Raw genomic sequence first — 23,751 nt, forward strand, 5'->3', positions numbered from 1 at the left:
TCAAATTTTCAACTTGTATTCTCCACCAATGAGAAGAACAAAAGATTTGAATGGCAAACTAAAGATTACCAACATTTTTTGTCAATAAAGAAATTACTGTTTTTGTCATTGGCTTAGTCCAAAACACTGGTTGAAATCTTACATTCTTTAGATCTGAAAGTTTAGCAAGTCCACAAGCCTCTGTCTCACATAGCCAAGAGTAGACTCCTGGGCTAGCAGCAGTAACAGAACAATACAAGTATATTGCAAAGCTCTCCAAAACACTTCCAGACTACAAAAGATCATCAACGAGAGTGCAGAGAAGAAAAAGATTTTCTGATCAGGTATACACTGATCAACATCCCATGGTACAGAACTTGTAACGTTTTACTGTTCAAATGCACTTCAAATAGCCACCACCTTTTCTGTACCCAAACCTTCCATCTGCTACTTCCGTTTGTTTCAGATAATATAAAATCCAGAGGGCAACAATCCAAGTCACTCATGATCTTGTGCATTTCTGCCATACCCCTTCCATTCATCAATCTTCCTAGACGTTTTAGCCTCGCCTCTCATGGAACATTATGGAATATCCTGAGTTGGAACTCACAAATAGAGTTTCTGTTCTACTATGTGCATACTACATTCAAGTCATAAGCACACAGGGAATTTTTAAGGCAGCAAGTTAATGAGCTTCAGCACTTCTGGTTTAAAATATTATGAACAGTTTCCTTGAATTCCTATTCCTATTGGATACTAGAAGAAAGGCAAAAAGATCTATGAATTCTTAGATCCATTTTCTTAATAGTAGTCCTCCTATTTCATAAGCACACGTTTCAGATGCATGCAAAATGTGATGCAAGATTTTTACCTAAAACAGTCCAACAGAGATCCGACCACATCATCTGCTAATTCTTTTGGAAGTCTTCCAGTAATTCTACCAATTCTACAGAAGTTAAAAGAAAAAAAGCATACAGTGATTCATTAGTTCTGTCATTCAATGAGTAAATCCAAGTAAAAAACCTAGTCACTGGAAACTTAGAGTAAGACAAGTGAATTCAAGAGAGCAATGCACTATGTGAACACCAGTACCCCAAAACACCAGATCCCAAGCTTGGAGTCAAAGCTACAAATTAGAAAAGGTAAGAGAGAGATATGTGTGTGTGTGTGTGTGTATACACATACATAAAATATATATTAGTGGAAGAAAAAAAAACTTTTAACTCAAGTCCTACCCAAAATGCCTATTTGCAAACATAAGTGAAATTTTCCCGAAGACTAGCCTGATTTTATATACAGTCATAAAAAGTCATATGGCTTAACAACATGAACTGTGCTAAAGCCATTTGAAGTAACAGAATGTTACATCACACAAACCATCAATCATGGGTTACATTAAGGCTGTGTTTGTGCTGTTTGCTTTAATTTATAAGTTTAGAGTAACAACAAGAAACGTACCCTTTTGCTGCAGACCACCTGACAATAGTGTCTTTGTCTTTCAGTCCAACCAGCAGTTGCTCTGCAGATAATTTTGTTTAAACAAAACAGATTACTGAACAGGTTTATTCAAACAACAGAAATACTTCAAATGTTACAAATTCATTTTCGTCCAAACATTGCTGCTTCCTAATTTAAACAAAAATATTCGTATCCAGATTTCTTGTTTCTGCCAGACAAGTATAAAAAAATTCATTTTATCGCTTCGCTATAAAAGCCTTCTGATATAAATTATAACTTTTAATTAGAGCATATTCATTAGCAAGCTAGCAGAAGGCCTTCCTTAAGAGTACATACTAATACAAAATGTTCTTTGATAGTACCATAGCTTAAGAATTTCCAGCATAATTTTTAGCTTTAATGCAGTACCATTTACTTTATTTTTCATTACAAACTTTAACAAATCTTCCAGTTATGAAAGGCTCAAAACATCACTTCTGCATTACCAGTAAAATGTATTCCAATACCTCCCTCTCTCTATGCCACAAAAACACTAGAACACTTTTGAGTTTCTGCTTGAGAGGCCAACATTTAAATTATTTGGGAAACATATGGTATATTTTAACCAGTTGCTCAGGTTGAAATTTTAGTCTTTTGAATTGTTGAAATTAGTGCAGATATCCAGAGCACTTTCTTAGCACTAAGCCTGCTGCTTTCCTAATGTACATATAATGTGCAGACCTTACAACGAATTCTGTCCCATTTCAACACACCTACAACATTTTCAATCTCTCCTGGAATGTCATATTCCTCATCATCCTCAGCTTCATTAGCAGCAACAGTTATCTTTTGGCTCTGCATAACTGAACTCTGAGCCTGCAGGTTGGCAGCCAGAGATCGACAGCCACGCTGGTATCTGCAGAAGAAACAGAGACAGTACATTTATAGGCTGAAATAGCTGAAATAGGCACATATGTCACAAAACCTGCTTGTCAAGTTATACCTCCAAGTGCACAGTTTTCCAGTTATTTAATGTTTGTGTTAACAGAGAGGGAAAAATATCCCTTTCTCCTTTCTCCTGACCCAGCTGCCACTTTTCCATGTGGAGAAGAGCTAAACTACTTCCCACTGTGACCACAAAGAGAGACAAAATTCCCTTGCCCCAGAAAGCTCTCCAAAACCTTTAAAAATAAAAATCAACTCATTAAAAAATGGTTTTAAATGGTAAAGCTAGCCCAGGGTTTTCTGCACAACCTGTACTCACATATCTAGCCTGTGGTGCAAACATATCCTTACAAAAGAGATAATTTTCATGCTAAACTAACTTTTTGCCATCGGGCAAGGCACACTCTCCACCTAAAAAGAATTTTCTATGCCTAAGGACGTTCTCAAAAGTTAGTAAAAGAAATACAATAAAAAAAAGTCACCAATGGAGCCTGCAATTTTAAAATATCAGTGCGAGAAATCTGAAAAATGGGTTGCCCTCTGGCAAAAAGGAAAACCAGACACCAAAACCTGACTAATATGCAAAACTGGAGTGGGATTGCAAACCACTTTTCCCCTGTGAACTTTCTATCGAATCAGGATAGAACAATGTAATGGAAACGTTAACTTCACTCTTACAACATGGAACTACGTCAACTTCAGTACCAAAGCTTGCTGTCTTCCCATTTTTACCAGGTTGTGCATTATATGAAACAGGCTTCTCCTTTTCTGAAGTACAGCAGTAAAAGTCACAATATTGCTCTGCTATCCCATAACTGGAAAAATTACAGGAAACAGTATATGGCCAAAAAACTTCACATAAAGTATGTATTCAGTCTTAAATAACATGATGATGATGATTTCTTTTTCTTGTAGGAGAGAGCAGGAAGGACAAAGACTGGCAAAAAAAATGGATTTAGGCATTTTTTAGTTTCTGAAGTGATTGCGGATTACTTGTTTTAGAATTCTTTTTCTTTAAAAACAACTATTTCAACTTGAAACTAACCTCCATTTTGCTACCTTTGGTTTCACAAACGTCAGTCCAAGTCGTTGAACAAGTTTCATCCCCAGCTTGCGAAGAACCATCTGATTGCTTTCTGACAGCTTGCAGTTATCAAGACACTCAAGTACAGTAGCAGCTGTAAGACAAACACAGGCTAGAAAAACACTTAACAACAACTCAGTATAAAAAAAAAGTTTAAAGTCTCCAAAGTTCTTCAGATTCAGATTTCTGAAGGTATTACTGAAACACAGATGCCTTACTACCCACTTGTAGCAGTTTTGATAGTGGCCAAATAAATGTAATATCCTTCACCTACCAAACAGGAAGCACTGTTATAAGGATTACTTTCAGCTGTGGAAATCACAATGAGTCCAGCTCATGAGGAATATTTATGCCTCGAATTCTCACCAGAAGCAACACACTCAAGTATCTGTGTCTAAAAATCCTCCATAGTCTAACAGAACCAAGACTGAGAAAATCTCAGTCAGATATTCTGTACCCAATCTGCATACTTGGCATTCACTTCCACCATTTATGTTTTTCAGGTAGCACCAACTGAACTCCTCTGCACAGAAATTGTTATGGCAATGAATGTCCAGGAACATTTAAATGCAAAAAATAATACTGATCCGTAAACAATCAGCAACAAAGCTTTCCATTTCCATAGCATATCAAAGCCATTCGTCCACCAAAATGACAACCACAGATTAAAGGAGAACGAGTGTAAAGCTCCAGAACTCAAAGTTTTCACAAGAACACATTCCTGTTACAAATAAAATAGTTCCTTTGCAGTTGAAGTCTGAAAAGATGACTGTATTGAAGAACGAACTGATAGCTGATCAGTAATTAATACAAAGTAGCTACAGGCTCTGAAGGACAAATCAGTCTTAGGGTAAACAAATTGATTGTGTTCTGTAATCTTCTAGTCCAGGCCCACATCAAGTTTCCAAAACTACCAGGAGATCAAGGGCACAGCAATTGTTTCCAATTCTGAGAGGGCATATGACTTTAAAATCTACTCAATTTTTGATCAGGTTTTTGTTTTATCCTCACTTATTCCACTATTAGTAACATAAAACATGGTAAGGTAAATTACTATTATTCCAGTAACTTCCTAGAGTTCTTAAGCCTAAGTAACCTGCATTTTAAGAGATTAAAGAAATAGAAAGAAAGTTAAGAACATCTAAATATCAGCCTTTTCCAAGTCCAACTCCTCAATTACTGTGGGTCATCTATAGAGCCTGTTCATAATTCTGGTTACCTGACATGCTCTTAATTATTCCTTAAGCTTCCATACTGCAGCTTTCTACTGCTAAGTAATAACATTCCTCAATATTTTCCATTTGCACCTGACCAGCTCTGCAACACTTCTGTCATTCCATTTTGTTTGTCTTCACTATCTTATCTCCAGCTTTACCCATATCTCAGGCATTTTGTAGGGAAGCATCTGCATGTTACACTTCGTTACTGGGAGAATCTAAACTGCTTCCAGCTGTACATCTACTGAGTTTCTTATCTGGAGTCAAAACAATTCCATTAAGTTGAAGCATTCTAATGTGGTTCACATCAGTACTCAATTTTTGTGAACAGCACAAACCACATGCTTTGACAGTCAGTTCTGTGGTCCTTCTCTATTTTGCAGCGTTCTGTAATTAGCCACCATCTTTCTATACCTCTCTTTGTTGCTACCAATAAACAGCAAAGCAGTATTGTGCAGACAGTTCTGAACATATTCCAGGATGCACCATGAGAAGAATGTAATTCCAACACATAAATACAATATTCAGGCACTTCTGTCTTCTCCTTACAGGTACCTGCCTAACTCTAATTGTTATCCATTGTAATCTGTTTCCACTGAAACCTTTTTTTCTTTTCAGCAGTATCACTAGATGACTCCAACCGGATTCCGTACACAGCAGGTTCTTTAAACCTGGTATTACATGTTTTATCCTCAAATTTGGTGCACATAAGCTTCACATCACACAGTTTCCATGTTCTGTGCTCTGCTGCTGAGGCCCAGCATCCAACCTGACCCACCTGCCAAATCTTTAATTCTCTGATGAGATTTTCCAACATAAATACTTCATTTGCATCTTCTCCTCCCTCACTTTCTCTCTTCTTCATTTTGCATTCTTTAAAACTTCCCTGTTGATTTTATTCTTTACAGCACTGTTCTTTAACAGCATATCCTTCTCTTTTTAACTTGAATGGCTTTAAAACAAAATCAGGATATTACAAACTTACCATACGGTAAACAATCTTCTCTTTTGCCATGTTTAAACAACTGTGCCTACAATTAAAACAGGGAAAATGAATATAATAAAACAGAGAGTTTACAGCTCAATATATCAGGCATAAAGTTCTACAATAGCCAGTCAACTTCCTGCAATAACCTGTAGTGTTTACTAATTCAAATGGCATAAAAGAAAGTCTCTGGGTGAAGTTATACTTCTTTTTAAGTCAATGCATGTCAAGGCTACTGTAGCCCAACCTGCCCCTCCCATTTATATATTCATGCAGGCACTTCACTCAGGGAGCTGAGCTGGACAAAAAACACGCACTCAAGAAAACGGGGGGGAGGGGAGAAGCCACTCTTTCAGGCAGCTCAGCTCCCACAACCATCCAGCTCAGTGCTTGGTCACACAAGTCCAATGCAGGTGCAACCACAACAGCTATTATCTAACAGCTCACGTTGCTTTCAACCTCTAAAAAGTGAGGAACGTGAATGAAGAGCACTGCAGAACACAAATAAAGGCAGATGAACGAGGGGAAACTCTGAGTTCTGTTTGAGACCTGGTGACATCAAACAGTTCTCCAAACTAAACAAGCCTTGCTTGTAATTTAGGCAGAGCACAGCACTAGGAGGCACAATGCCTCAGTCACTGTGAGAAGCAGGACAGGTGGACACTGGTGAGCAAGCTCCATCATTAGTGACACCCAACCTCAGACAAGACAGGGCACAATACAGGCTAAACTGCTGAGTATTTTGTCCTGTTTCTCCAACAGCTTTCAAGAACTCCATGTTAAACTAAACAAAGTCACCTACGGAACTCTGACTGCAAATATAACTCCATCAGGCATATTTTAATTCCTGCACCAAGGGATGTTAAGGAGAGTTCAAGCATTCAGTCTTCCAAATAGCTTCCAAATCATTTACACACAGTTAAAAATCCCATTAGGTCTCAGCACTCCAGTGAGAAGCACCAACAGTGAGAGCACAGTGAGATAGCAGGCAGAACTGTGTTACACTATTAAAATGGCCTCGGTCCACTTAGCGTGTATCAAAACCACCACGCTCAGTCCCTTAGCTTCCCTTGAACTTCGTCATTCGTCATAAGAAAAATCTTCCTCACTAAACATGCCTAGCAGTTAAACAAGAACAGACTTACCTTAAAAACATGTACTTTCTCACACATACCGAATACACATGCCTCCTGCACTGCAGGTGTGGTTAAGAGCAACAAAAGCAATAAAAACACCCTCAGGCTATGTACCCATTATATTTTGTTGTGTAACTAAATTACGTTTCAGAATCCTAAATTAGCATTTCTGATCACTTCTACTACAAGCTATACATAGTGGAATTTGACAATAATTATTATTCAAGATTTGTAATGCTTTGCTGAAGTAACCACATAAGTATGACATCCTTTAAGAACTACATTTACAGAGCAGAAATGCAACAGAACTACTTCAGCCTCAGAACAGCAGCTAACTGAAACCACCACTGACACAAACAGCATAAATACAGAATAACTTTTATCAAGATGCCACATCGAAATAAAATAAAGTGCCACTAACATACGATAAAACTGCTTGTACTAGAAAGCCTAAGGGAGAGCAGAGAGAAGGTGAGCAAAAAGCTGAAAGTCTCCCATGTTACCAACAAGTCTAGAGTGGCTTCACTTTCTTTTCTGCCTCTTTGCTGAAATACTCATAAGCTCATTTCTTCATAGCTCTGCTCCTGCGCTCAAAACAGACAGGCTTCACAAGGCAGCAAGTTTGTTGTGGATACCAGGAGACACTGCAGCATCTCTGCAGCACCTCATCCCCACAATTACTTCTCCATTCTGTACAGATGCCCAGTTAAGAACAAATACTGTTTTGAAGGAATGCCTCAAAATGATTAAGATCATATTCAAGTGTATTCAAACAAAACAGGATCGGCTTGTCCCTGTGCCAGCAGCACTGCTGCTCCAACCCAATCCCTGGACCTTACACCAGGCAGTGTGCATCGACGTGGGGACATTTCCCCTGAGTGTGATTTCCTAAAGTAATGATAACAAAGAGAACAGCTTCTTTATGAAGCCTTGGGAGCTCCTGGTCAAGTTCTTTTGGAATTTACCTGCATGTGTCTTAGCAAACTGCTTGGAGCTCCTGAAAAGTCTCAATGGCACCCTCAAAACATCTACGTGCTGTCATTCTGACACAGCTCCTACATCCCAGCACCTGCCTACAAGTGTCTCCAGGAGTTTTCACGTCCTCGAGGCCAACTTTGAATTCAGTTCTGACTCTTCAGGAATAACATATCTAGGAGGTATGGCCTCTAAGCAAGAAGTAGGAAGAAGTTCACCAACACAAAAGCAGCAAATAAGAAAACTCCACACAGTTTTAAATGTCAAAATCATCACAGCAACTGCTCTAAAATCAGCTGAGAATACACTAAAAAATACGTGGGTTATGTATTCTCTCAGATAACAAGTGAGGCCTCAGACCTTCAGTCCACACCTCTGCTGTCCTCCGGTGACACAGCAAGGATCTAACCAGGGTGAAACAAGGTTTAGGTAACTCTGACAATCTATGCAAGAAAATCTCAAGGAAGAGCTTTTCATGTCTTGAAAATCAGTCATGCACAATGTGGACTCCCATTAAGAATATACTTTCTTCATCTCCCTTCTCCTTCCATCTCCCATCTCATAAAGCACATAAAAGAAGCAATCAGATTTCCAGTGTTGAAAAGTGTTCAGCTGTAGAAACCACAGCAGTTCATTCCCTTCTCTGACAAGGGCTGCACCTGGTTCCAGTGGTCTCCTTTAGTGCTGCATGAGGATTAAGGGATTTTACTTCATTGATGTGTGTTTTTAGGGGAAGTACAAATTAAATAATGCTGAGCTACAGTGTTATAAACTCATAACTTAAAAGAACTGGGATGTAGTGTTTGCACTGTTGTTGTTCAACAAAAACATATTACGTATTGGTTTTTGAATGAGCACAGAAGAAAAAGGAATCTATGAAAGGAAAGAAGTTGTGTTTGAACTGACTGATGTACACTGCAGTGGGAATACAGCCTTCAACCCAGATTATTGCTGCTTTACCAAGTGATACATCAGGTATTTCTCTCTACCAGAGAAGAGTTTACAGGTTACTTCTAGCAAAAAACATTTTGTATAAAAGTAGGGGATAACCAAAATGGTGGGAACTACTTTTCAGATGTTCAACAAATCAAGAAATTCAGTTGTTGCTTTGTTTTCCTGACTGTAGAATCATCAAGGAAAAACAAAAGAAGCTTTTCATGACTTCTTTGTGAGTCAAAAAAGGCAGAAACACTCAGAAACTCAAATCTCCCAAATTTTTGAGCATGCTAGAGATATTCTTGGGGGGGAGGGGGGGAATAAAAAAGCATTTTTTTCTGATGTTGGCCTCTAGAATAAAAGATATGTATTTCTTCTGGCATATGCTACATACATGGATGTGCATAAAGCACTCACTGTATAGGAAAAATGCTGCAGCTCTGGCTCGTCTCAGCATTACATTAAAAATCAAAGTACACTTTGCATCACTGCAAACCAACAGAAACTGGGGAGAAAAAAGACAACCAACAACTCGAACAGGAAAAATGAGCAAAAAAGGAAAAACAGAATTTATTTTAAACTTCCTGCCTTGCAGGACAAAAAAACAAGGCACATCGATTCAGAAACATCTGATACAAACAAAATAATTAATCAGCTTGGTTTGCCACCCGTAGACACAGCACCTAATGATACTAAAAGCAAGGAGCCTGCCCACTGGAGCATCCAGGCAGCCAAAGTTACGCCATGGTCTCTCCACTTTAATGAGGACACACAGCAACTCACCCGACCTGTTGAACTGCCGAAAAGTATGTGACTCCCTCTCTTATAAATAATTAAGCCACCTACAAATTAGAGAAAATCAGTGGTGTGCAAGCGATGACGACTGTCAAGTCTGGTTTTGCTTTAGAAATAGCATGGTGCAAGGAAAACAAAACCCAGTTTCTTAGTAATCACCGAAGAAACACACCACACCTTCCAATTGTCTGCATAACCCACTTTGGGCTCCATGAGATATATCAACCAGGATCATCTCTGGGACATGTTCCCCAAGCTATACAAATCACCAGTGAGGGTGGCCTGACTGTTTGCTAGCAAATCTGTCTTCCTGTTGAGCAGGAGACACCAGTCTGATCTACCCTCTGGTTGTAACCAAGCAAGTCGAGGACTGGGAGGATAATTTCTGCCTCTGTGGGATGAGAAGAAAACGGTATCTTTCATTACTCTGGAGCACCCCCTAGTAGTCACATAGCATCCAGGTCGAGGGAAAGCTATCAGTCCTTCCTGCCTCCAGGCTAGATGTGGGGAAGTAAACAAGGTGAGGGAGGACATGCTGTCAAAATAATAAATTTGCTTGAAAGTAGAGAGTGTTTAACGTGTTTATATGTGCAACGAATGGTAAAATAGATCACAACTCTTGTTCTTCGTACTTCTTCAATGCAAACAGTAGACTGCATGCATCTGTCAGGGTACTGATAATGGTAGCTGATGTGACAGCCTTCAACACAGAGCACGGTTAAATAGTTGGTGAGAGTTATGTTTTCATCTGATCTTTGTTATTTATCAATCAAAAATTTACAGTAACATCTGGGGGCCTCCATCAGAACAAGACTGACAAAACACAGATTTGAAGGCTCTGCTTTTTGTACACCTTTATCTCCAAACCATTAGGTGATAACATCTCTAAAAAAAACAACGCCAATGGACAATGCTAGCACTGGTAATTCTTTGAGAATGCCAAAAATACAGAGACTTGGGAAACATTCTATTTGGAAATAGTCTATTTTTGTGCCTGTGGGTCTGAAAGAATAGAGTTGGAGAGTTCTTTCTTCCCCAGAGCAAAATTTACATAAGCACACAGCTATTGCTAAATAACCTCCGCATTAGAGACAGCTCAGGGAAATGCCCTGTTCTTAAGACTCTCCAGTTTCATCAGATCACTGCGTAGGGCGTTTTATTTTTTAATTATTACTCACACTTGTATACTGAATCACCTATAAAACAAATAAGGTTTAATAAGTTTCAATGCCCAAGGCTACCTCAACATGATGACATCTCTGTCACGCAAGAATTGGGAGTGCTACACCCTGCAGCAATAACTAAAAAGCTGCTTGATATAATGGCAGGTTTAAAAGCAAACCTCCAGACCAAGGGAATTTAAAATGCAGATTCTTAAAACAGGTTAGACATTTCTTTCAAGTAAACAAATATTATATATAAATATATATATATATATATATATATATATATATATAAAAAGGCAGTTTCTTATTAATCTAATCCTTCCCATTGATCTACAATCCTTCAAGTTACCTCTGCATACAACGAATCCAAGTACAAAAATGAACTCAATTCAACAATGCAATTTTAGCTTCAAACAAAAGAAGTCAGTTTTAAAAACCAAATCTGAAACACCGTGAGCAGAGACTCCTGCTAGTGCACACCTGTTGTGAAATGATACATTACTGACGACAGGTGTAAAGAAAAAAAAGAAAAAAGCATCAGTGGAATTAAAATGTGTAATGCAGGCTGCGTGTTCCAACAAGAATCATGAAACAGTAGTACTTGTTCTACACATAATGCTGAGTTAGATTAAACAGTAGCATAGCTAATCACCGAGACTTCAGGCCACGGAGAGGCAGATCAAAGTGCAGCAGCCAGAACTGCTCACCGTGTACCGAACTTGCAGTTTCAGTTCATTGAAATGCAAGAGTTTCATGTGATTTTAGAACAGTTTTGCCATGCCAATCTCACTACAAGTTATTTCCTGAACACAGACCATAAACAGTGGTTCTGCTGAAATCCACACTGTCAGGGGAAGCTCTGAACTGATCCGGGGTGTCGGAGGCAGAGGGGGAAGAGAGAAAGAGGCAGCAAGCACTTCTCCACCCACCCTGCTCCATCATCGTCACATCCCCAAAACCTGCCTCACTGCACGGACTGGAAATTGAAACTTATTCTTCTTTCTCCTGTTCCTTTAGGATGAAATGCCCCAGTAACTACAGTTTGTTCCTAAACAACAAGTTGCTGGAGGAATCCAAGGGCAAAGAATTCTGAAGCTTGGCGACCCAAGTTTTAGTTGCCCCCCCACCCCCGTGGATGCATTTTGCTTTATACAGTTTGCAATTATTGTTCAGTTTCTGGACAGCCTGCTAACACCATAGGGAACAGGTTTACTTACTTTTAAATACTGCTTTTACTTTTGGCTAATATTTTTGGTTCAACAACATGTTATTGTTATAAATGTGTTACTAAGTCATTATATTAAACTCTTATGCTTCCTACTCCCAGTTAAACACACCCCTGTACACATACCTACATAGGTATCTTTCTGAAAACCTTTATTCTCTAATGATGTAATTTGGGCTCACATTGCAGTAATTGAAATTAAAAATTCAAGACTGGATGCAAGAAAAGGCTTTAACAATTCAGTCTGCTCATACCTACCAACTGGAACAAGAGTTATGAGCTATCAGACACCAAACTAGCTTGATAAATACGTTCTCCCAACCTACAACATAGAGGAGGAAAAAGAATCATACAAATGCAAGAAAGAAGGCTTCAGCTTCCAGGTATATTGTATCACATTCTAGTTTCGATTCTACTTGTTAAGTATTCACCTGTTTCGCTTAGTATGCACTAATGAACAGGTGGATAGAGCCAAAGCCAAGGGAATTATGACAAAACACTAATGTATTATACATCCTACAGGTCTCATCATGCACCTAGGATGGCAAACAGTCAGTCTCCCTTTCCAGATCTGACAATAAAATGATGAAACATCATTCTGCCTTTTGAAACAGACTGCAACACATACAAGTAATGCTTCCTCTTGCTTAAGCAGCAAGTCCTAAGTTATTCTAAATATAGACTGTTTCTCGTATCTTCTGATTTGGAAGAGCTGCTAAAGAAGAAAAAAGTACTAAAAAACCAACAAGATACACACACTTGTTCCACAGCTTTGCTTTGATGTTTAGGAACGTACTGCATCCAAGTACTCATAGCAATTATTCAAAAAAGAGCTGCAAATTTATGCAAATTACAGAAACTCATACAAATGCCAACAAATCCTTACATCTGTGCTAAGACCATACAACTGTACGCCATTCATTGACTTCACTTCTGCTATCTCAGCTAATTAACAACAAAAACAAGAAGAGAAAACTCCACAAAATCCCTCACTCCATTCAAATATACCTGGACCTCACAACTGAAATAGATATCAGGACTGTTATCCAAGTAATGCAAAATACACACACACAAAAAAGTATAAAACTACTGGACAGCTGTTAGAACAAGATATTCCTAGAATGTCCAGGAGTTCTATATGGTAATGCTTCAGGAACTAGAAGCTTTTCCCCAAGCTGAGCTGTTCTATGATTCTATGATGAACTACTTTTACAACCTGAACTAAGAATTCAGCTCTGTGAACCACAGCATGGCTTGGGTTGGAAAGGACCTTCAAGATCATCTGACTCCAATCCCCCATGAGCCATAGAATTACTTCACAACATGCAGCATTAAATGAAGAGCTTCAGATTAACAAATACAAGGAATAGGGTAATTTTCCAGCCTAGCCAAGGACACTGCCTATTAAGTTCAGTATGTTTAGTAAAACTACTGAGAACAAATATTCAAGAAGAGTGGCTAAAACTTCCAGAAGTCACTTGCATTTTGGCTAACAATTCCAAAAAACCTCCTGCTGTACCAGAAGCCCAACTTTTTCATTTTGTATAATTCAGATAATTTTTTTCCCCCCCACAGGTTTGGTAGAAAACCAAATAAAATTTGAATTACAAGAGGATTAATAATAAACACTCCAGTAGTTAAAGGAATTTTTCAGTTATTTCTTGGTGTCTGTTCCAGCAGATTCACTTTCACTTGTTGATGAAAAGACTACATAAAGAAACACATGAAGTTACAGCACACGAGAAGTTACAGCTTCACAACTGCTACTTCATATCACTTTTTAATAAACAAAATCTTCTCTGTGCATTTCCTATTAAAAGTTCTACCAGATGAGAATCACAACGAAAAGTAATACGTAAATACAAGCATTCATCTTTTAAGAGAAAAAGAGTGCTTACCAGGGCCTGCAGCATGCCATTCATAACAACAGTCCCCTCCATACTCTGAAAGGAGGATTTAGATAACATTGACAGTGTCCAGTCCAAGAAGTCTGCCATTCTTTTCTGCCTGACATCAGGGCGAACAATGAATCTGTCATGGAAAAAAATAAAAACAAAACATAAACCACTGCAGTTGCTGTCTTTACACGTGCCAATGAAAATTATTCTTCCTACTGTCCAAACTAGTTGCAGTTTCTAAAGACAATTCTCCAATGGACATTTTCCTAAATTCCTGATGGGAATAAACTCCCAAACCACCACGTTTGGTCATTTTGCTCCTGAGCAAGGCTTTGATCCAAAACTTCCACCGATATCAACTTGTAAACTAGAATCTTAAAGAGTTCCCATCTTACTTGCAAAGCAACAAACTTTCTAGTTTCAAGATAAAAATTGGTGAAAAGCTAAAAATGAATGTAAGGATTCTCCTCTATTCTCATCAAGGACAGACAGAATACTGACATAAAACAGCAGCAGGCCCACACAGCACTCATTATCAGCAAAATCACATCCCAGGCCCATAAGGAATAATCCTCAGTGCTGTATTTGTTCAGATATTTGATAAGGTCAAACATCTAAAATTTAACATACTGAATGGGTTAAGAAATGCATGCATATGGAGGACCAACGAAGTTTATCATGGCTAAGCTCCTCCTCTAAACTATCAACTCAATTATAATCAGAGCCAGCCAAGCCATGATTAGGGAATCTACTTCTGCCACTACGTTTACTTTCTGTGCACCTAGAAGTAAGGTTTCTAGTCCAGCAAAGTTTCAGCTTAAATTAATAAACTTTCCCCTACAACAAAATCCAAGGAAAGGCACAAAGGAAAGCCCACGCAGTAGAATTCTTAGTGTTTAAGTGGAATGTGTACAGAGCCTGCACGTGGCTGACATATACAACTACAGATTAAATGGGGAACTGCATCAAGAGCCAGCAAATCAGGAATACGAGGAACACAAATGCTGAGGATCATTTGAATTGTCTTCAAAGTCAGCATCTGCAGTGTTCAGCACAACAATGAGGATTTGCAGGCATTAGGTGAGGGGGTTTAGTTTTTGTTTTATAATGGAGCACCGAGGATGAAACCATCTTTTCAACAATGGCAGAGGTAACAGAACGAGCCTGCCAAGCAGATGAACTGGTTCCCAGACCCTTTCTCAGCCCAAAGGAGTTTAAATCTTAACTGCTCAGAGGAGCCCCCTAACCTGCAGACTAGAAGCAGGACAGGATATGCCTCATCTCCTCCGACTGCAGCCAGGTCACTGAGCAGACAGGAGAGAGAACTCACAGAATGAACTCCAGCTCCTCTGCCCTACGAAAAGGGAATGACTGAGAAATGGGAAGTCTTGGATTTCAATGTTTATGAATTTTACTTGAAACGTATAAATCCTAGAGCAGGAACAGAACTCAGACTTCCCCTATTCTCCTCCTTCCCTCTCTCTACAGAGAGTTTCCTACTTGGCAGGTTACAGAGCTATACTCCAACATCTTATCTCCCCGTGCATCCCAGGGCTCCTGCATTCCTGCCTACCTAACAGTTTAACTTCAGGATGATGAAGCAGTTATCTCAGTACCCGAGCCATGATCATTAGAAAATTGTTTCTGGTTGTGAAAGTAGTGAATTTCAGTGCATCAAAAGGCCCTGGACCCAGGCCTTCTAATTCCTGGATAAATACTTTAGTCACCAGGCTATTTTAAAATTGGTGTTTTCATAATAAACTAATTATAACTACATTAAATAGTAATTTTGCTTCCATTATGGTCTTACGCATCTCAATCCGGTTGGCACCAAATATATTTTCAATGTTGTTTAATGTATTTTATCACCTGATTTGTTATGAGAAAGCACAAGACAGCTGCTAATGAAATGCCTGCATAGTAATAAACAAGATTATTTATTAAAGAGTACCCTGATGAGTCATGCATTCACCTAAATACTGCTCTGAAATATTTCAGAATAAGTAAAAAGAAGTACAAAGCTGTCCCCAGAATGATATATTCTAAGGCCAAGTCAGTTAGGAATGTTCTGCACAACACAAAATAAAGTGACTGTTTTGTCAGCAGATTCACAACTGCAGCGTTACAATCACCAAATGTTACTTCTGAAAGAATTTTAAGTCCTGTGATTGAAACTCAGAATAAATTCAGAATAAAGTAAGCATAAGGACAACTATTTCCCAAAAAGACAGTAAGAATCTGCTCTACTAAAAGCTCTATTTAACAACTGTTTTGATACAACTAAGCCTTATAAGTGCTGTGCATCCTTCAGAGCAGAGAAAAATGCTGAAGCCGATTTTGTTTTTCACAGTGACCACCATCATCCAGGATAATTATTGCTTTTTGTTCAGCCCCAGAGCCTCTGCTCCTGGCAAACCTATGTTGGCAGAGCCCCCTAGCGTGTATGAGAGTAGATGCTAGCATGAAGGCAGCAGTCCTTGCTCAGTTAAGTAAGAATACAGAAAAACGGGGGAAAAAAGGGACAAACTACACTGACTCAAGGTCTTGTTCATTAAAATGTATTAGAATAAGATATGTGCTGTGACATGCATAGTAAAAAAATATGTACGTACTGGTATAGCTTACATTCTATGCAATTTATTTCCATACATCTATCAAATAAAACCAATCTCCACAACCAGAGAAGAAGAGAATTTCATTATTTCAAATTTATAAACAGAGGTACAGCAGAGATACAGAGATTGCAGAGATGAAAAAAATAAAAATAGAAATAGAAAAACTGCACCTCTCTCACAAATGGTTTGTTGTCTGAACACCAATTCTTGCAAAATAATTGAATTTAGGAATTCTCATTATGCTTGGTTTTATTTGATTAATTGATGACAAACCTATGAAACTAGAAGCACTGTTTTTCTAGAGAAGAAAATAAAGAGGCAGTAAGGATATTAAGAAAAGAATCTAGCACTAACATTTCTTTTTCTGTACCTCTAGTAAATAACCAGCCCTTAACACAGCATCTGCCAGTTTACTATGCACAATGCTACAAAACTAAGCAGCAACACAGAGTAACTTCATTTTCTAACTCTGTAGCAATCTGAAGAGAATTCTGTTAGCCATAAGGAACTCTAAGTAACACTTGTGATGGACAGCTGTTTTCCTAGCACAAAGCACATCTCCAGTAATGAACTATTGGATACAATTCAAGCAGGTTCAGCATCTCACACACATTTGACAACTTTCTGTCCTCCCAACGCTATCATTACTGGCCCAGACTCAAGATGACACAGGAGAAGGGAGTTAGCTTTTTCCCTTTCTGTCAAGCACAGGAGGGACTTACTTTGAAACCAGCACAGCAGCCGCATCTCGAGCCTTATCACTGACAACCAAGTAACACTAAAGACAAAAGAAAACTCATAGTAAAAGAATTCAAACACGTACATTTAATAACACAACCACTCAACTTCATACATTAGTACGTAATATTTATCTACAAACATCGTCCTGAGTTTACGAGAGCAAAAAGCAAAAAATAAGTTTTCCATTTAACAAACAGCATCACATCCAGTTTCTTTCAAGGCGAGTTTACCTTTATTGAAACCCTACACTGCAGCCACATTTGTGCTACTGCAATTCCAAATGAGCCATTTAAGTGCTGCAAGTGTCAAAAACCACCAACTGTTCAGGTGTTTGGAAAAGGGGGTTGTTCATTTTTATCATCAAGAGATGACACAGTAACCACTTCAAGCTTATGTCAAGAATGATTTTATGACTTCTGCTGAAAATTCTTCAGGCACTCATAGCTCCTTCATGTCACTCATCCTGACCAAACATTAAATTCTTATATAAATAATCAAACTTGGCTTTCAGGAAACTTAGCTGATACTTTTCAATCTAAAAGCTGTCAGCATAGTCAAAGGCACAACACTCCTATCAGATACCATAAAATATTTCTTCAGAGAAAAAAATTCTCACGCTCACTAGACACTAAAGAAATGTATATAAAGGACTCTAAAACTGCAAGTTACATGTTATATACTAAAAAAAAAAAAAAAAAAAAAAAAAGCCAAAGAGAAAGGCCACCCATTTGAGCATATTGCACATGATGCACTACACTTACTTTAGCTATTTCAAGTATGCGATCCATTGTTGGCATCCGGGTGGGACCTTCTTCAGAAAGAATATTTCCATCAAACCGAGCCAGGTCAAAAGGAATCAAGCATATCATGGAGAGCCATAATAAAAGCATGTAACGAGTTTCCCAGGTCTGGAAAAGAATAGTCAAAATACGCATTTGGTTTTCTGGATGATATTTCAACAAGGTGCTTGGAGCATAACATCTACTAACTTTTGAGGAACTTTCCAACTACAAAGACAAAAACATGGAACCTGAATGTTCTGAAACAACAACTGGGGCAGAATTACAAGAGATCCCGAGCTGGAAAACCAGGAATGTTAACGGACCCTCCCTCTGAAGTCTAGACACATCACTTCTTTCCAAAGGGAAACTGCATTTTCCCATTTTCCTGCTTTCTCCCATTTGTGTTTTTGGTCCTGTCAAACAGGAAAAAAAACAAAATGCAAACAAACAAAAATCCACCATAAATTAACAGGGAAAGTGACTCATCATTTGGAGGAAGAAAATGGGTGTTCTAACACAAACACAATAGAAAAAGAGACCTAGAGAGAAATACTTTCTTCTTCCTAACTTAGAGACAAATGCCTTCTTCCTAATTTTCTACATATTCTTTTCACAGGCCCCTTGAAACAACTTGAGGTGTGTTTGCAGAGATAGGTAGACAAGAAACAACTTCTACAGAGCTTCTAATATTCATAATATTTTAATATTCATAATAAAAATTAATGTATAGACATATATATATCAATACTATGGAAAGTTGTATGAAAAAGATTCGTTTTGTGGCAATTGCTATTTAAGAAATAAAAGCTGTACAACCACATCAACATCACCAGTAATGCTGATAGAAGCAATTTATTCTATTTGAATTTAGAGAAGCAATACAATTACAGTCTTCATATTCACAACTTCTGTTATCTTTAATAGATGATGATCACTCAAATTTAATCAACTTTTATAAGCGTTTGCAGTCATATTTCTTTCCTCACCCAAAAACCATAACAATATGAACTACAGTACTTCAACCCATGCTTCAGAAATTATTTGCTTATATAATGTTTCAACCAATACTTTGAACACTCCCAGCTACACTGAATTTTAAGCAAGCAGGATACATGACGAAATCTTGATTTCTGCATTCAGCCTAGCTGTTAAGTTAATGCTGTTCAGGCCATACCACAGCTTTACACGCTGTTGGGTTTTTTTTGAGAACAATTTTCTACATCGTTCCACTGTTCTTCAGGTTTTTTTCTTGGGAGACAGAAGGATGGCAGATTCTCACCTCACAGTCTTTTGGATTCTGGTCTACAATCATATCCAAAACAGGCTGTAGATCAGTGACTTCATGAGGAAACAGTCGGAGGAAAAGTTTGTATCCTCTCACCTGAAACACAGTTTCAAAATTCATTAAGCCATCTGTCATCACCAAGTGCTGAAGAAAAAGCAAAGACCTGCTGATGAGTTATTATACAGACCTTGTGTAATAAGAACAGAATCAACCTTGAGATTCTGGCAGTTTTTACAAACGTAGTAACTGAATTCATGAAAGGCTATTTCTTTAAAACAAGGAGCCTCCAAAGACTGCCCAGTTTAGCTCCTTTGCTCAAGCAAGGTCACAGAATGACAGGGGTTGGAAGGGACTTTGGAGATCACCTGTCTGATCCCCATGCAGGAACAGGTCCCTAGTGTAGGTTACACAGGGGTTTGGAAACCTCCACAGGACGAGAGCCCACAGACTCTCTGAGCAGCCTGTTCCAGGGCTGTGCAACCCTCAAAGGAAAGAAACTTTTCCTCATGTTTGCAGCACGTTGTTCAAGACCACATCTATTCAGTAGGGTTTGGAGTAGCTCCACTGATGGAGACTCCACAACCTTAATCATTAATTCCAGCATTCAGTCCTTACAGTAAAAAAGCCTGTTTCAGAATTTCAGATGGAAATTCCACAACCTAATTCTTCACCATGCTTCACTCTTCTTCTTAAATTACGACTCATGGTACTTCCAATCCACATTTTTAACGCATTCTGAGCTTGCTTTTTACTACTCTGTATCAATGAATAGGATGAAACATCAAGGAAATGCTGCTTTACCCTCCTGCTCCCCCCCCCAGAAAAACAACTCATCTTCCACACTACAATTTAAAAGGTTTTAGTGCATTACTCAGACAATACTTAGTTTTTTTTTTTTTCCTATGTTTAAACTAACACATTTTCAAGTTATTTAAACAGCAAAGAAAGATACTGGAATATATACATACTTTCAGTTACAGAATGGTTAATTTCGGTTGTGAGGTTTTTGTACCTTTGTAATGATGTAAAGAAACTTAAAAGCCAAGTGAAAAAGCACAGGAGGAGATCCACTGTCTCGTATTATATCCAGCAACATATTCATCATCCACTCTAATGAAAGGAGAGGAAAAAAGACAAGTGAGAACACATACAGTTTCATGACAGTTTCTCATACTTCCAGTAGTTGGGAGTGAGGTAGCAGTCATACAGTATATCTAATATTAACCACAGCAATCTTGCAATGCATGTTTGAACTTTCTAGCTTAAGAGATTTTCAAGTATACATACAAAAATTGTTGTGTAAAAGATGGCATTCCTACCTAAGTGGCGATCCAACAAGTGAGGCTGCTCCTGGTACTTATCCATTATAACTGAAAAGAAAAAGAGGTATCTGTGATTAATAATTCAAATTAAAGGCCCTTAAAGTCATTAATCATGAGAGACACACCCCGGATTCTTGACAGCTTTAGTTTAAGATTTCAATATCCTCAAGCTAAGTGCTGCCACACTTTTAAATGAGGTCAAGGAGCAAGAAAACAACAGAGAAATTAGTGTAAAAAAATACAAGCACTCTGCAGTAACATCATTTACCCATACTGAATCAAAAACTCTCTTCCAGGAGTCTCTCAAATTACTGTTAACTAAAAGTTATACTTCAGAACGAGATTAAATGATGAATATTGCCTGGGTCATTTTACGTATTTGATCAGAAAATTGCTTTTTAATTAGAAATCTTTCATTTTCCTGCATTTGTTTCTATCAAACAATTTTGCTCTCTATCCCTTTCTCCATCTCACATCAAACTCAGGTTTGACATAATACAGCTTCAACAGTGCTGCAGCTGACCACTGGATGACACTGCACTACCACCTTCAAGACAGCAGCCAGTTCAACAGCATCCTTGCACCAACTTGTGCAGTTATTCATTATTCCATCAAATTGTTTTCCCGGATCAGAGTGTGGTAATACAAAATGAAACCCCAAATAAAAATGCTGAAGAGAATGAACTGCAGAAAATACATATTCTAATGCTATTATGAAAAAAAAAAAAAAAAGACTTCTAAAATTTTCCTCCATAACTGTTGTTGCAAATCAAATTACCTAATCTAGACTTCTGCTTTAACAGTTCACAAAAAAGCACCACGTGTTTTTATGAACATTTTGGAGATCTGCATCAAAATCCTCTGTAATTGATTATTACTGCATTGTCTGCATATAGATTAAGATAATCCCTAACCTTCAAAATTTGTAAGGCACTCATTCTAAGCAATGATACATTCTTCTGATACCTATGGTACACCTTCAGCTGACACATTCCCAAGAAGTGCAGAAGCCAGTTTTGCAGTGGGTAGCAATGAGATTTTTCTCCTAGGCACGTGTGATAGAGCAGAAATGCACAGAGGGAGTGCACAAATACAGCCTGAATAAACAGAGAATGATGTGCAAGTGGGGCACAGCAGCTCGATCAGCTGGGTAAGATGATGGCTTTTCAGTAGCCGATGACTTTAAGTATGTGCTTTCCTACCCCAGCAAACTCTGCCATTTCACCTGTGAGACTGAATATTCAGAACATGAGTGTTCTTACTACTTCCTTCTGATGGACCACTATCAGCTGATTCAATGGAATAACTTCTGCTGGGGCAGATTTCCAAATCTGGGCTTTCCTGGTTTATTGTTGGCCTATCTAGATTCATAAGAAGCACGGACAACGAAGCAGGATAGGTTTCAGCAATTTAATCATTTCTCCAAAAGCAATACAAAGCCTTAATCCATTTCGTGTGATTTTAGATACACAAAACTGAGTTTTGCAAGTTTGCTACCTGGTCGGACATCACATCAAATACAAAGGTGGGGGCTCTGTAAGCCATTTGCCTCAGACAGGGCCAGGTGAGCACTGTTACAGACACCTGTGCTGGAAGAGGTCTGGGAGCAGAACTGCTGAACTGCTCCCATCGCACAGCACAGCTCTGCTGCTCACACCTGAGGCTCCTCCTCAGAAATAACACCACGTGTGTGCTGCCCTTCATGTTTTACACGAAACACGAAACTAAAAACGTTGAATTACAGCTTACAAGCTCAAGGTGGATTGCAGTTAAGTGCAAAAAATGACCTTATGTGGCAGAAGCACACAAATGTCAGCTCGGTTGCTTTCTGTGCATGGAGCAGGAGGTTCCACACTGCTCAAACTCAGGGCCCCTTAAACCCAAGACCTGGGTGGAAGCAAAACACATATCCGGGAAAAAAATAAAACTGTAAATCCCAACTACCTGTTGAAAAAAAGTTTCAAGGTTACAATTAGCGCACAATTATTAATTTAAAAAGAAAAAAAAAAAAAAAAAGACTAAAACCACCACCGCCTCACCGATGAATTTCTCCACGATCACTTCCTGGGCCACCGGGTCCCCGCACACGTTTCTCAGGTTCCCGAGGAGCGCCCGCACCTCCTGGCTCTCGGTGAAGCTCTCCAGGATGTTTCCCCTGGAGATGACATCCGCCTCCCGGCTCCCGCTTTCCTCCGAGCCGACTCCATCCGTCTCCCCCACAGCCATCGCCGAGGCCGCCACGGCGCTCCGCGTCACAGCGCTGCGTGTTGGAGCGCCACCACAGCCGCGTTACCGCGCCCAGGCCGCGCCCGCCCCTCACACGCGACTCCGAGATGGCGACAGCGCCGGGACCCCGAGCCGCACCCCGGTTTACCCAGGCAACCGGCGCGGCGCTGCTCAGAGCCGGCCCTCCTCCTACGGAGCGCCGCGAGGGACCAAAGAACGCACGGACGGCCCCACCCCTGTGCGGGGCGGGGGCTGAGGGAGCGGGCAGCGCTGTGCTGCGGGGAGGTGGGAGCAGCTGTGCTCCGCTAGGGAGCGGGGAGAGATTGTCGCGGCTGTGACACCTGAGGAAATTTGGCTTCAAGCAGTGGGCATAGGCTGCAGAACGCAAAAGGCAGCTGGAGTGCAGCGTTATCTGCAAGCACCGCCATTTCTTAATCACGTCATGGTCGAGGTGCGGAGGGTAATGGTCGGCTCTGATCTAAATCACAAAGGTGCAATAGCTGTAGCTTTCAGCGTCCCAGGGAGGGGAAGAGATACAAGCAGGTTCACGTGTGCCCCTACCAGCAGTCACCAGTCCTCAGCTCAGCATTGTTCCTGGAATGTCCCTGAGGAAGATGTACCCCTCAGACCACCGCGTTTCCACCCACTTCCATCCCACAGCTCCTTTTTGCCACACGACAGCACGACGTGGCCGCTCTTCTCTTGGCACTTGAAGTCAGAACCTAAAGCAGACACCGAATAAAGTCACCTCACATTGTCCTTTTGCTTGACAGAGAACACATCCCAAGAAGCGGGCCCCAAAGATGCTTGGGTGAGGTGGAGCATCCCCAGAGGTGCTCATTCATTCCCTATCGGCTGCAAAAGGAAATACAGGGGAAAACTTCAGTCAGCACAGGACAGATGGTTTCTCTTTCCCAGGAGCTGGCAACTCCAACCATACTCAAATATCCATCTTCAGGATCACGTTCATTAACACAACACACAACCACAGAAGGCAGGTAC

At 39.5% G+C, this 23,751-nt stretch overlaps 1 protein-coding gene across 2 annotated transcripts in view; it reads right to left on the bottom strand.

Moving 5' to 3' along the window:
* The window catches only part of TBCD (tubulin folding cofactor D), a 108,668-nt gene extending 85,593 nt beyond the window's left edge, over window positions 1-23,075 (bottom strand). Inside the window, exons 1-12 of one of the 2 annotated variants that reach the window (XM_048965436.1) lie at window positions 22,563-23,071; window positions 20,521-20,571; window positions 20,214-20,311; window positions 19,196-19,297; window positions 17,896-18,042; window positions 17,116-17,171; window positions 13,779-13,911; window positions 5,648-5,693; window positions 3,407-3,539; window positions 2,190-2,332; window positions 1,438-1,498; window positions 851-925 (exon numbers count right to left, since the gene is read on the bottom strand). In XM_048965436.1, coding sequence (XP_048821393.1) covers window positions 851-925; window positions 1,438-1,498; window positions 2,190-2,332; window positions 3,407-3,539; window positions 5,648-5,693; window positions 13,779-13,911; window positions 17,116-17,171; window positions 17,896-18,042; window positions 19,196-19,297; window positions 20,214-20,311; window positions 20,521-20,571; window positions 22,563-22,749 — 1,232 coding nt within the window. In that variant the 5' untranslated portion in view covers window positions 22,750-23,071. Of the gene's footprint in view, window positions 1-850; window positions 926-1,437; window positions 1,499-2,189; window positions 2,333-3,406; window positions 3,540-5,647; window positions 5,694-13,778; window positions 13,912-17,115; window positions 17,172-17,895; window positions 18,043-19,195; window positions 19,298-20,213; window positions 20,312-20,520; window positions 20,572-22,562 lie in introns of both variants that reach the window. The other variant, XM_048965437.1, reaches the window with a different exon arrangement.
* Window positions 23,076-23,751: the final 676 nt, after the last annotated feature.

Source organism: Lagopus muta, chromosome 18 (assembly GCF_023343835.1).
Source record: "Lagopus muta isolate bLagMut1 chromosome 18, bLagMut1 primary, whole genome shotgun sequence".
NCBI lineage: Eukaryota > Metazoa > Chordata > Aves > Galliformes > Phasianidae > Lagopus > Lagopus muta.